Source organism: Idiotropiscis lumnitzeri, chromosome 14 (assembly GCF_059441095.1).
Source record: "Idiotropiscis lumnitzeri isolate Australia: NSW breed Sydney's pygmy pipehorse chromosome 14, RoL_Ilum_1.0, whole genome shotgun sequence".
Taxonomy (NCBI): Eukaryota; Metazoa; Chordata; class Actinopteri; order Syngnathiformes; family Syngnathidae; genus Idiotropiscis; species Idiotropiscis lumnitzeri.
The window spans coordinates 9,626,174-9,640,876 of NC_142404.1; the positions used below are offsets into that span (position 1 = coordinate 9,626,174).

The 14,703-nt window shown below is 41.4% G+C and overlaps 1 protein-coding gene across 2 annotated transcripts; it reads right to left on the minus strand.

Annotated features, from left to right (window-relative positions):
* Nucleotides 1-477: 477 nt before the first annotated feature.
* On the minus strand, nt 478-13,194 carry srpx (sushi-repeat containing protein X-linked). Of its 2 annotated transcripts, XM_088315168.1 has the most exons (10): nt 13,007-13,192; nt 6,767-6,823; nt 5,012-5,200; nt 4,409-4,585; nt 3,868-3,994; nt 3,630-3,751; nt 2,615-2,794; nt 1,455-1,588; nt 1,212-1,333; nt 478-1,121 (listed from the first exon to the last, which is right to left on the minus strand). In XM_088315168.1, the coding sequence occupies exons 1-10, from the start codon at nt 13,065-13,067 to the stop codon at nt 938-940; spliced, it is 1,353 nt and encodes a 450-aa protein (XP_088171294.1). In that variant the 5' UTR covers nt 13,068-13,192; the 3' UTR covers nt 478-937. The 2 variants fall into 2 exon arrangements, with proteins under 2 accessions (XP_088171294.1, XP_088171295.1); XM_088315169.1 differs by lacking the exon at nt 6,767-6,823 and having other exon boundaries at nt 13,007-13,194.
* Nucleotides 13,195-14,703: the final 1,509 nt, after the last annotated feature.

A 14,703-nucleotide genomic window follows, 5' to 3' on the forward strand; every position in this document is an offset into this window, starting at 1 on the left:
GCCTCATCCACTATTATTTGTGCGCCCCACGTAGCCAAAGGGTACTTAAAAAAATCTATTGATGAATTTAAAAATGATAATGCGTTAAATAAGCTTAGTTCTACAGTGATTCAGAGGGCTTGGTGACCTCTGACCTTTGGTGCCCACATCAAATTCACTGCTATCGCATTAGTCTACTTGTGCTAGAATGTGATCCAAGCATCCTTTAAGTCGACTTCCTGTCACCGAAGTGTCATTCTGCTTTATGTATCTTCAAAGACACCCTCTCACAACGCCGGAACAGTCTGCCAAATTGTGATGACACATGACACATTCCATGTAATAAGAACATATGATTAGATATCAGCAATTTTGAATTTTTACTTTAAACATCAGTTTAGTTTAACCGTTTGATCCTGGAAAGATTATTTAAATCTCTTTAGTGCGTACGGATACAATTTATTATAATTCTGAAGACGGAGAAAAGAAGACATTGAGTTAGACTTTGGAAGTTCCACTGTATTTTATCCAGAGAGTGTACGCAACACAGAGACACACACTGTAATCCAAAGAGCGTGAGAATACATTATTACTAAGGAAGTGGCACATAAATATAGAATCGTTTTCCACTTCATACAGTAAAAACCTTTTTTGTACAAAACATCATTTTGTTTTGAAAAATAATTATTAAAAAAAAAAGTACCAGTAAACAAGACACAGGAATCAATATGATTGTCATGACGTGTGACTTGAACGGCATAAAAACCAAAATCTCCGCCTTTCAGATGACTGACATGACAGCGAGCAGTTGTTTCAAACACACGCACACACGCACACACGCACACACGCACTCCCTCCTAAAAGTGTGTGAGGAAAATTTGGCATCATCACACAACATAGGCTGTGACAAGGGCGAAGCCACTGGATCAAAAATGGCTGCAAGTCCCAGGGTGGCCCATTATGATTGACAGGTCTGTCCGGCCGCTTGCTGCATCACCATCTCGTCCTTGCGCAAGGGGAACGTGTCAACGGTGGTGAACAGCTCAGCCGCCGTGATCGGGAATGGGTAGCGTTGCTTGTCCGTGCCCTGCTTGTCCACCAGAACCATCTGGAAGGACCTTTGTGGGATCTGAAGGAGTAACCTAGGCAACGTGGAGAGGATAGGAAGCAATGTCATGTGTGCTGACTGCTGACAACACGAAAAATAAATATGCGTGCGTGTGTGCGTGTACCTGAGTTGCAAGGCTAACATAGGTGGGAGGAGCCTGTGTCGAATGCGGCCTATTTGGGCTGGGTAATTCCCGACCAGCTCAATGACGGTTATGTGACGCAGGTCCAGTCCACACTGGGCGTGCTGTTGTCCCAACATATATATAAGTTTAAAAGTCTGACACGTAATACACGGTCCTTTCGATGAAAATATAGTTAAGTTTGCAATGTTTATAGCTATCCTTCCACTCCTCTTCTCAACTCACCTGCAGATTGGTCATCTGGAAGCGGTAATTATGATTGGCAGCCGTCGGGGAGGAGATAATGAGAAGCCGTCGCTTCTCGTAGAACTGGTCGAGCAGAGCCGCGGCCCTGCGCACCCCCACGTTAATGTTCATGGCTGTGACGGGCAAAAGAATGCACAGATGACGGAAGGCAACGAGGAGTGAATAGAATGAGATTCAACGGAACACAATTAGTGGGCTCGGTTCCCACTCTCGTCAGGCTCACAGGAAGTGAAATTAGCCCGCCAAAGTCAAAGGCACATAAATGAGCGGCATGAATAATAGAAGAGCAACGCTTGAATACATCACGTCGGTTATGTTTTTGCCTTCATTTGTCATTCTGTGTGCACGTGGGCCAAGAAGGCAGCACATTTGGGCCCCAATTTCACTTCATCACTAAACAGTATCAACTGCAAAGCTCTCAAGGGTGCTCCTGCAATCAATACAACAATTATATGTCTAGCTGCAATGTTACATAATAACTGACCACAGTGAATATAGAGTGGGAAAGAAAAAGGAGGCGTAAATACAATTTGAATCAATATTATATACTAAGTCCCTTAAAACAAGTAACTGGATGGAGAGAGAGAGAGAGAGAGAGAGAGAGAGAGATGGTGTCTTACGAAGACTGGTCTCTGTCGAGGCAAGTCAACTCCAGAATTCCTTTCCTGCCCGTTTTAGATGCATCCCCATTCCCTACTGCAACACACCTGATTGAAATCACCCGGATCGTTATCACGCTTTTGTAAGCCTTGCTAACGAGTCGATCATTTGAATCAGGTGTGTTGGATTAAGAACAGGCTGGATAGAGGCTCTTGAGGACTGAACTTGGACACCCCTTCTACATTTTTCCCCATATCAATTTGTTGGCCCAGGAGAAAATGCAGGGCGCAATTATGTGATGATGTAATGAGTCAATTATATGCTTTCCTAGTAATAAGCGGCGACCCTTTGAGTGCAACTACAAATACAACGTGGCTTGCAATGAAAACAAATTTCACACCCCTGCTGGTTTCCCTCGAGTTGTGTCATTTCTTTCACCTACCTCATAGACGCACACACTGACTAGCGTATCCGTTTCCATGAACAATTGATTGAAAAGAGGTCATTTAGTCGTTCACCGAGATTGGGGTGTTACTTACGCGCGCAGTTGGTGTCGCTACCGGACCAGGTGAGTCCGTACTGGCACACTCTGGCGGCGCTGCCCTGGAGCTCGGCGCCACCCGTGCAGGTAAATTCGCAGGTGGCGCCGTAGTTATCGCCGTCGCTGTCGCATTTCATGTAGCCATTGTCCGGAGGGGACAGGGGGCTGCAGCGCCGCACTAGAGAGGACGACATTGGTCATGGACGACATGGTAATGTCGTATTAGTAAAACATCACTCCTCTGACCCATGACAGCTGGCTCGTGCTACCAAGCCGTTGACGCGGTGACGACGTGGCCTCGTAGGTCACAAATAATGGTCACGCACAGAATAACACAGCGGCAGGTGCCTGACAGGATTTTTCTGGGATTTTTTTTTTTTTTTGTACACATTTGCCCACATCCAATGAATTTTTTTCCAGAACCATTATTTTTTTTTAGTTTTTTTTTTTAATAAATAAATAATTGTTATGCGGACCCTCTGAGATATGCTTGGCCGCTCCGTGGGCCCCCGAAGGAAAAACAAATCCTCGCTAGACCCGTGGGTACGATTCCCAGGTGCTTCTCGCACACGGCGAAACAGTGAGGTGAGATGGATCCCCTCCGATTGTGAAAATGCATCTTGATGAACATATTAATTTGACTATTCGTTAGAAATGACATCAGAGTGGAAGAAGGAGCACAATAACGTTCATATAAGATAAATCAATCAAAATTAATTGGAGTAATTTCTCCAAGACCGCAAATAGAACCGTTAAAGGAGAAGCTTATGGATACTACAATTTTTTCATTACATACTGTATTTTTAATACATATCTTAATAATTGCCAAAACCTTTTTCTTTCCTACTGCGTCATAATGTACCATGTGAGATTCCACCTGGAATTTTTTTTCTAACTTTCTATTTCTATTTGTGTTCTCTCGTTCACACGCTCGCCATCTTGTCATATACTTATTGACTGACCACTTCAAACGAGCATATCAAAGAGTTCTATTCCTTTTTTCAAAAGCCAACCTCGCACTCTGACAGTGAAGCGACAGGATCCTTTATTCCCCGCACGATCCAGCACGGTGTAGGACATCTTGTGAAGACCTTCGGGGAAGTCCGATTTGGAAGCTTTCCCTTTCAGGATCACGCTGCAAAAGATCAAATCAGAGATTCGATGAGCCACTGTGATCCCGTCTTCTGGCGCCACCGTGGGAATACCGAGCAGCAGGAGGAGAGGAGAACAAGGTGAGGTGGGAACACGTACTCTGTCAGAATTCCGTCGGCCGTGTCCACACCTTCGGGCGTGTCCCAGGTCACCCTGGCCGTCAGCTTGCCTGGTTCTGCCCACTTATCCTTTACATGAGGACACTTGATCTTTGGGGGGTCCTCATCTGAAGCATATGCAAACAACAACAAAGAGAAAATGAAAAAAAAAAATTATACGAACATGCATATCAATACTTGACTATGAAATCTTCACATGGAGACTCAACCGTGCGTCACGTGCAAAACTTGAAGGTTGCAAGTGTGTGGGTGACTGCACAAATATAAACAATGTGTCAAGTCTTTTCAGTCCTGGCAACAAGGACATCAATGAAGGCCTTGTCGTTCAAACACGTCCTGTACATTCCTGCCTGCCTTTAGACCAAAAGCAAACATCCATCCATCCATTATCTGCATAACCTTCAATTATCTCGCTGAGTTTAAGAGGAACTTATTGCCCCCTGTGTTATAACATGTAATAAATGTCAATTCAACCGCTGTATGACATTTTTGGCACTTTCAGTTATATGGCACAAGCTTACCGACACAAGTCGGGACTGCGGCGCTCCAGGCTTTGTTGTACTGACAGGTTGCCGTCTTGGGGCCCTTCAGAGTGAATCCTGGCGAGCAGAAGAACTCGCAGCGAGAGTTGTAATAGGAGCCGTCTGAACATTTGTAGCCGCCATTAATGGGCATGTTCATCTTGGGACAGCGGATCTCTGCCGAAGACAGAGAGAAAACAACACTCTCAAAATTGAATTGAAGGAGTTAGTCCGAACAAGAACAATGGAGGAAAATTATGTTTTTATGTGTTTATGTCTTAAAGTTAAGGAAACATTTCATGCCAGTACGTACATTACACCTGCAACATTTTTGAATAAAAATAATAACAATACAAATGCACAAATTCCAATTGTTGCAACATATATATTTTTTTTATACTCACTCCAGTCGTGGCCGGGGGTAGGGGGCATATTGTGGTGAAAGGCCCAAACGATTCAGTGAACGAATCTTTCGGACAATTCTTTTGGATGAACTGATTCTAATGATTGAATCTGCTCAAGCTCTGAGCAACAAACTATGCTTTAACGCACCCACATCCACATTGCAAACCAGGTAGCCTACTAGAAAATCTTCATCCTCACCTCGACACGCATAGTTGGAGGACCAGTGTTTGCTGGCCATGCACACCACCTCGGTGCTCTGGGACTCGTATCCTTGCTTGCAGCGGATTTTACAGCGAGCTCCCATGGCGTTCTTGGAGTGGTCTCCCCGTGGCGTGCGACAGCTCACATCGCCGTGCTTCACTTTAATGGGCGCACACCATGCGGACCCTAAAAAATATGTTTAGTCTGTCTGTTGGTGTCAGGTGTTTTACAGTACGACGCTTTGCAGAATAATAATGCATTGAACCCTTGTTTATCATCTGTGATAAAGCCCCCATAAAAAGTATTTGTATTAGTTTTAACCCAGTTAACCTTGTCAAAACACCTTTTTTACAACAAAATTATAAGTCACATTTACCGGATGATTTTTTTAAGACGGATGTAGTTGTCTTCCGATTACCTTTATGGGATTATGCCCAACCACATCCAGCAGGGGGTGCTGTTTTTATTGACAATGGAACCTCTCAAGTGATGAATTTTACCCCCTAAAAATTCTTACAGACTTTTGTTCACAAACTATGGAAGTAATATCGCTGGGTGTTTTGCGTTTTCGTTGCCTTTTTATTTTCCTGAGACACTCTGCGCCTTGACGTGCATTTTTCTTTCCTGTGATTGTTTGCGGTAGTCATCTTTTTTTACCACTAAACATGCGCGCCATAGAGTAACTTACTGGGGAGGGCAACGATATCCGACGATGTTTCAAAAATCATTTTCAAAGCGCTCTGAAAACTTCAACATAGTGAGAATATCTGAACAAACACCATTTGGGGCTAGCTTGTTTTAATGTGGAGAACTTTTTTTTAAACAAAATTTTGGGGGGGCATTTTCATCGCAGCACATGCACTGAAAATACGTGCTGCACATATAAATACAGCTATCTTCTGCAGACTGAATTGAGCAAACCATGTTATTTGATAAATATTGATTGAGAACTATATTAGTTGGATGTGATTGTCAGGTGTTTTCATGAATGGCATACATAGTTATATTGCATTTTGATACATTATTTTGTGATGTGATGGTGTTACTAAAAAGTGGATTAGATCACTGCCTGCCACTGAAATTTCTTGAATTAGCTTGGAACACAACCGAGGTTAGCATGTTAGCCATTTCAATTTCTGACATGGCCCCCTTTGAAAATGGATTGCCCATCCCAAGATTATTCATTCAATATGGAGCCAACCAAAGCCATGATTTAAAAAAAGACTAATAATAATAATAATAATAATAAATAATAATAAAAAGACTAATAATCTGCTTACTATCTTAAGTGCGCATAAAAGAAATGGTCTTCAAGGCTTTAGGAGCTCATCCAATACTTTGGGCTTCCCTGCAATTGCTTTAGATTTCCTATTTGCAGCCTTTAAGCAGCCCGAGTTACCATGTCAACCATCATCATGACACGGCGATGTTAACCCACGACAAATCCACGACAGAAAGAAATCAAGTCAACATGTCTCATTGTCGGTTCCCAAGTTGGATACATGTCTACAACGCTTGTGTAAATAAATTCTAGCACAGTGTTTGCTCATCTGAGTTGAATCTGCAGTTTATTTTCCGTTGGCTCAGGATAAACACAAACACGTACAACTAATTCCCAGAAAGAGAAGGAGCATTCATTGCACGGAAGAGGAGAGAATCGGTATTCTTTTTGGCATTCTTTCACGATCTGACAGACCACTTTGATGCAATTGTTCTCACAGTTCACAGCAACAAAGTAAAGAATGACGTCACCTTTGAATGCATGAGAATACCAGTCCTCATCATCTCCGTAGGCGTGCTGTCCCGACCCTGGGGAGGCAAGTAAAGAGAAAAAAAAAAGAAGAAGAAGAAGAAAAAGAAAGCAACTAATAAGCATCAGAACACAGCGTCTAAGATGTTAGGCAATGTTTTTAATACATTCTCCCGGGCTTTTTTTTTTTTGTATGTGTGCTACAAAAACAGCTTCGGGATCAAGTTTAAAAAATTGCTTTTCCATCTGAAACACACTCACAAGAGTGTGAGCGTGTGGCATGTGTGTCTGTGGATCTTTTGGGTTGAAGTCATGCAGAAAGAGTGAACCTCAAACGATCCGTTTTGTTTCACTTTGCACTTCGATTTGCTCGATGAGAAGTCATGATGATTTTTACATCAACAGTAATTTTCTGCGTATGCAAAAAATAGGTGCTGTTTTTGGATTCATCTCGAAAGTGTGTGCTTATCAGACTTTCACTCCCAATTCTCCCAGTCCTTTTTCTGATAGGATTGGCGGCAGAACCCTTGGCCGGAATTCTGCCCTTGCAACAAATATGATGTGACCAGGAAGAAGAATCCGAACAAACTTATTAGTTTTAATAAAAATCTGATTGTGAAAATTATTTGCTGTGGCAATATGGTTCTTTGTGTTTCTATCCACATTGGAATTTAAAAGTACAATTTGAAATTAGCTAAAAAAAAATGTCTTCAAATTGAAAAATTCAAACCGTCGCCATACATGACACGACAACTCTGTAACTTTAACTAAACGAGTCTCCAAAGAATCATTGCCATAAATACTGTGTTTCTTTAGCAGAAAAGCGTGCCAAGAAATCTGTCCTAACCAGAGATCGAACTCTGCACCTCCGCACTGTGAGGCCATCGCGCTAACCAGTCGTCCACAGTGTAAGATTGAATTCGACCACAGAAGTTTCACAGCTTTTTTTCTGGTATGTATCATGACCAAATGTTACACATCAGTTATTTTATCATTAAAAAAAAAAACACTACTCAGAGTGCATAAAGTGCATTTGGAAACTTGGTTCCCAAACTGCTCCCATTTCAGCATACTTACCACAGGCATCGAATGCTTTTCAAACAGTTTAAACAGCAGTCAGTTGATGTAAAACAGAAGTGAGTGCGGCAGCGGGGTTTTAAAAGTGTGGTGACACGGGGATGCTCCCCAAGACAGCTCAACATTGTAATGTAAATGCTTTTCACATGTAGTGAAGTTAAAAAAAAACAAAAAAAAAAACTTTGTTTTCTTCATTTTTTTTTCAATCAAGTGGCACATATCGGATATGACTGAAAACATGAAACAGGGCCTTACATATGAATGCTTACTCACCATCGCGAAATGTGAAGCTACTGACGGCAATTTTACGTTGACATTCGCTAAGGCGGCCCAACTTGCATAGTTTGATTTCTCCGGGGCGTTTTCACATTATTTTCTGTCTCTGCAATTTTGAAAGTATCTCTTAAGGGACTGCGTCATGTTGTCAGGACCATCACTAATAAAATGAAAGCTGAAAATTGCTGCTATATGGACAGATAACCTCTAGGCATGTATGCTGAAGTCGCACTCGCAAATATTTGATTTTGTTTTCTTTGTCTTTTCCACCAGCACATCTAAAGGGGGGGGCGCATGGGCATTGCCACCCCGTTCACATGCAAATATGATACAATATAAAACTAGATGTTGGTTTTTGAGAACACATTACCAAATTTTTGCTTTGCGGACCACCCTGAGCAAGCCTTGGCCACTCCATGGTCCGCCCCTAAGGACAAAAGTCTAGCTCCGCCACTGCTCTTTACGCTGCCGTGATGCATATCCGAATTATGCCACTTCAGAACAACAACAAACAAAAAAAAAATCGGAATTGTGTCACCTTGAAGCATGCAATGTAAATGAAGCAAAGTGAATAGTGGGCAAAGAGGAAGTATAAAGACAGAGAAGAGTGAAACTTGCTCCACTTTGGCCTCAGCATGGTGGAGTTTTTGTGTTCTGATTACGAGTATAGGAATTGTGATCCGTCCTCTTCCAGCCTTCTCATGTCACTCTTCTGGTCCGTGACGTTGGCCATCGAGTGTCATTTCTCATTATGGCTTTTTTTCCCCCTGACACTTATCTAACCAAGATAGGCGCGCACGCACACACACACACACACACGCGTACACGTTTTCCTTACCAGCCTCTACTGCCCAAGAGGGAACCCTTATTTCTGGTCATTTTAATGTAACAAAAATTTACCCGAAATTTTTCTTTTACGGTCTCACAGCAAAATGTTACTTGAAATGAGACTTTTTTAAATTTATTTTTTATATATTTATTTTTGATTTATTTTGTTTTATTTTTTTTTTTAAATAAATTGCTATGAGGGGACCTGGATCCTTGAGTGAGGTCTACCTGCCTAACGGGACCCTCTTCCTGTACTCATTCACACTACTAATGAATGCTTGTTTACCACAATGATTTTCTTTGTTTCGTTCAAGAATGGCTAATTTAACCTAAATCCGGTTATTAATTAATAAATTATCAGTGAGACAAATATTTGGAAAATAATTTTGTATATTTTTAGATTCTATTATTATCTTCTTAATTTGGAAACAGTTGCAAACAATGGGAGATGGTCACTTACTGTTTGTCAGTTGGGCGTAATCCACTGACAATTTTATTCACTAATTCATTGATAAAATTGTTATCAGTTATTGTTACACTATTTATGGATCCAACGTGTTGGGTTCAAACGTCAGCTCGGGCTTTCCTGTGTATGTTCTTCCCACTCTTACCCCAGCTTCACCCGCATTCCCAAAGCATACGTCAGGTTCATTCAAGACTTTTCAGCAACCGCCACTCACACAAATGTTAGCTGCGATAGGCTCCAGCACGATGCTATTCAGGAGGAGCAATACAGAAAAATGATCGGATGGAATTCCAAGTTAGTCGAGTTTTCAAGGTGCGAAATCAAATTTAAAAAAACATTATGTTGTTTGCTCCCATTTCTGGCATTACTCAAGCCATTAGTCAACTTGCGGTCTGCCTCCACAGACTGGCCTTCCGACACCATTCATCATTCTTCCCTTTTGTTACCAATTACAGCTTTCCTCACTGCATCTTTTATAAGGGAGGTTGGTTCGCCATCTCTGCTTTATTTTGTTCTTCAGTACCAAAAGTGTCTACAAAGTTTGTTTGAGGCCACAGCGGTTATTCTGTTACTTTATTTCTGCCGCAACGTCTCAACAAACTGACTGCAGTTTGTTTGTGCGAACCAGAACATTGGCTGCTTCCAAATCCCTAATTGTGTGTATGACAATTTTAATCCTGCAAAAGAACAGCTTTGGATTCACTCGTCTGATCGAAGGCCATACGAGAAGACTCACAACAGCGTGAATCTCGATTTATCTTCATCGTCAACGTACCGGAGGACATGCGCCAAGTTCAACAAAACTGCTTAACCGCAGGCTGAACTCATCACTCTGCAGCGATTTTTATTGCGCAAGCGTGCAGTGTGTGAAGGCCACACAAAGTGGAGGCTCATAAAATCAGACAACATTTTTGGGCTTACGCACAAGCCAGAAGTGATTATAATTCTACATTGATTTATGATCACTGATTTTTTTCAGGATTTTCCTGAGCTGTAAGAAAAAAATTGGAGTTACAAGAGCTAGATGGTGGCAGCGAACTTCACAACAAGCAGTTTGGCAGTGAAAGAACAATTCTTTAAAAGGCAGCCAAGTCTTTGTATGAATCCTTTTTTTTTACCACTGCCTTTCGACATTTACTGCAAAACTTAAACATAAAAGTAATAGAATTCCATGTTGTGTATTTTACAACATTACTTTGTGTCGTGGAAGTCCGCCATCTTAATGAGTGGAAAATGTCACCCAGAGCCAAAGTGCCTAACTTGACTGTGAAATTCATGTGACATCAGTGAAGCTTGATCCGCAACTCTGACATGGAAACAAGAGCTCAAGACAAGCAGTGGGATTATACAAAAGTAAATAAAGTGATTCTCAACACGAGATGATGAAGTGCGAATGTTAGTAAGCGAGCAATGACTGAGAGGATGTCAGGATAGCAGGACCACACGAATGTTTTATCCTGACTGGCACGTGAAAATATGTCCAACGAGACGTATGACACATCTCACAGCTAACGAGAGTGTCACCGTGTTCAAGTCAGGTCTCGTTGCCTTTGCCATCCTTTTCATATTTGAGTTCTATTTAACTTCAGACTGCTTCTTTTTCCCAGAAAGATGGAAGGGGAAGTCAAAAGTGTTTTCAGCGGAGGCGGCATAAAAGCTCATCTTCCCGACAAACCTCGGGGAATCACAAAAACGTTCAATTACCGAGACTGATTTCCAATTAGCTCCTCTCGGTGGGCTCGCAACACAAACTGCCTTTAAGCGAATGCTCGTCTTTGAAATGTTAACATGCACTTATGGCATATGACAGAGGAGAATTTTTTTTTAGCTATCAATTCCTTCTGAGGTTACTCTACTAACAGTAAGATGATTATTTAATTAATAATATGATTTAGCCTAACCGCTGCATTTTTAGAAAAATCGGCACAGTATTTTTTTTTTTACATTTTGTGGACACTTTTATACTTTGACAGGTTGAAGTGGACAAGAGTAATAATGTGGATTGGAATTTTGGTGGTGATTGGTCGCCGTTTTAGAAAACAGAACTGACTAAGCAAGCAATATAACCTTGCCTCCCTGCTATGATGTCGACAGCTGAGATGGAAAAACATAACGAGCCAAGATCCAAAAGGGGGCGTGCCAATTTGTCGTAAATCTCATCACAAAAAAAATATATATATATATCACAACAGAGTCTTTTAAGGCGGTGAATTTTTTGACCCTTTGTTAACATCAATCATGTGTTCCTTTAACTGGCTAACTGTTTGCAAAATGGACGGCCCGCTAGCCGACTGGTTAGCACGATGGCCTCACAGCGCAGAGCAGAGGTGCCGGGTTGGATTCTGGCTCCGGCCTTCCTGTGTGGACTTTGCATGTTCTCCCTGTTCCTGTGTGGGTTTCCTCCGGGGAACTCTGGTTTTCTCCCACATTCCCAAAACATGCATGACAGGTTGATTGTGAGTGCGGATGGTTGTTTGTGTTTTTGTGCCCTGTGATTGGCTGGCAACCAGTTCTGGGTGTACCCTGCCTACTGCCCGGAGACAGCTGGGATAGGCTCCCGCACCCCCTGCGACCCTCGTGAGGAGAAGAGGCTTCGATACTGGATGGATGGATGTTAGCCAGCGTGCATACTGTTCGAACATCGGATATTTAATTCAAGATTTAGCGGGAACTAAAGCAGAAATTCAGGTTACATTGCCAGCGTAGCAACGGAACTCGTTTTTTAACCTGAGTACATTCTTTATTAGTATTAATCCATGTGAAAGAAATTATCCTTGTGAAGCTTCGAAGCCGAAATTTTGGTTCAATTTTTCTTTAATCAAATTATTTGAATCATTCAATTAACCGTTTCATCCCCACCATCCATAATAACTTTCAACAACGCAAAACAACAGGCTTCCAATAGGATATAATAGAAAGACAAATTTGTGAAAATTTGGTACGGTATGGGAGCTTTAAATGCTGCATTCAATATACACGCAGCAGATGTACAAGAACCACCTGAGCAAACACAAGCACACCCCTGTAAAATAAACTGCACAACCGCACTCACAGAGCAGACCAGCGCCAAGTCTTCTTGACATTTTCAGGGTGAATGTGTAATGCAGTCGCTTGTGTTCATGTTTCAGCATGTGTGATTACCATCCAGCAAGCGTAACTTTGAAGCCAGTCTGGCTGCACACGGCTTGGCTCCAAAAGTCCGGCTGGACTCATTAGATACCGTGTGCTGTGTGTGTGTGTGTGTAGACATGCATTAAGTGGCCATTAACGCTGGCCTCACTGGCAGTCGAAAAGGGAAAATCGCCGAGTTGTCAACTCCCCCCCGCACACACACTGCACTCCCCCCGTTCCACAACCCCCTCCACGTACATGCAACTAAAAAAAAAAAAGTGGCTTGACCCACAAAATCCAGGACATAAGATCTAACAGCCTTTGACTTGAGAGAATCCGGCCTATAAGCACAAGCCATCCCGTCCTTAGAGACGAGACAGCTGCAGCAGCAGCAGGGTTGTCTTTGGAGTACAAAAAAAAAAAAAATAGGGCAATCATTTTGGGGGGGGGGGGGAATAAAAAGAAAGGACTAGTCAGGTCTTACCTTCATATGCAGAGCAAAAGCAGATGTGGACACACAGCAGCAGCAGAGACCACATGCCCATGCTGAGAAGGCAGACGAGGGGGGACAGGATAGGAAAGACGCTCCTCAACTTGTGAATATCTCCTGCAGGAAAACTTCCAGCGCATTCCTCCTTTTCCCAAAGAAAAAAAAAAAGGCCCGCCTCTTCGTTCCACAAACAAGGGAACACAGTGTGGCTCACCCCGAGAGAGTGCCTTAAAATAACATGGACTCTTCATCACCTCTTAAAGTCAACCAGACCAACCTTTTTCCTATCGGGGGCCGTTTCACCTTTTATCAAGTGTTCGGAGGGGCATATGCTACAGTTTTCTTTTTTTTTTTAATGATGTGACAAAGTATTTAATCTATGCGATGAGCGTTCACATGTGGCTTTTTCAAACATGTAACTAAGAGAGCTATTCTGAATATATTATGCAATACATACATAAATATGTTCAACACTGCACATAATGAGTTTATTCATTATATTAAAAGAGGACAAGACCCAAGATGGCATATTTTTCACAAGCAAGCTTATTTTAGAGCTGTTGTAATCCTTATAAGCAAACCTATTATATAAGTACCAATGATAACGTCAATGAAATGTCCCTTTAATATACTCCATCTATCTACACGTTTGTGTTCCGATCCATTTTTCATGATTTGACAAAATGTCTATTTCCAAAAAGAAAAAATCTTAAAAGTGTGTTAGGGAGCATCTATCCTTTGCCAAGATAGCCCATCCACCTCACAGGTGTGACATATCAAGATGTTGATTAGAGAGCATGATTGCAAATGTGCCCTCGGCTGTCTGCAATTAAAAAAAAAACAAACAAAAAAAACTCATAAAACACATAAAGATGTGTAGTTATTCTGGAATGGGGGTGTGTGGAGGAGGAAGAAGAGGAGGAGGAGGAGTTGTGATGTGGCCACCATTTGCCTCCCTCAACACAACCTTTTTAAACATTTGAATATAGCTCTTATGAGACTAGCAGCTAGGAAATATTGCAGCTCTAATCTAAAACACAGAATAGAGAGGAATAAATGAGATCTCTTTTATGATTAGTATATTTTCTGTAATATGCTATGCAGTCAAAAATACGACTAAACTGTAACAGGCACCTTCTGCTAAGCAATGAAGGACATTTTTGTGTATGATAAACTATTCAGGCTGCTTTATGCCACTGTTTATATCCAACCCTTTAAGCATTTTGTTTTGTGTTTTTAAAGCCACAATTTTATATTTTTAGGGAAAGTTGTATATTTAAAAAAAAAAATCCCCAAGGGTAAAATCTGTCTAAAAAGTGTAAATTTTCAAGGAAAAAAAGTGAAATATTTTTATTATTTAGTATTGATCGCCTCAAAAAATATTTCTTTTTCCTTAAAAATACACTACTTTTTTTTTTTTAAATATGTGATATTTCTAAACTTTTTCTTGAAATGAAAAATGAAACTTTAATCCTCATAAGATTACAACCATAATTCTTTTTTTTCTAGAGTGGCCTTAATACTGCGCTCAAAAAAGAAACATCATATGACACCAAGCCTTTTTTGATTTTCCATGGTAGTTGCGACAAACAAAAGAATTTGTGTAACAGCAAAGATGCTATCAAGTGAACAGGCTTTACTGCATGTTCACTGCAGACTTTGAATAACGAGGGCAAGTTACCACAGGAAAG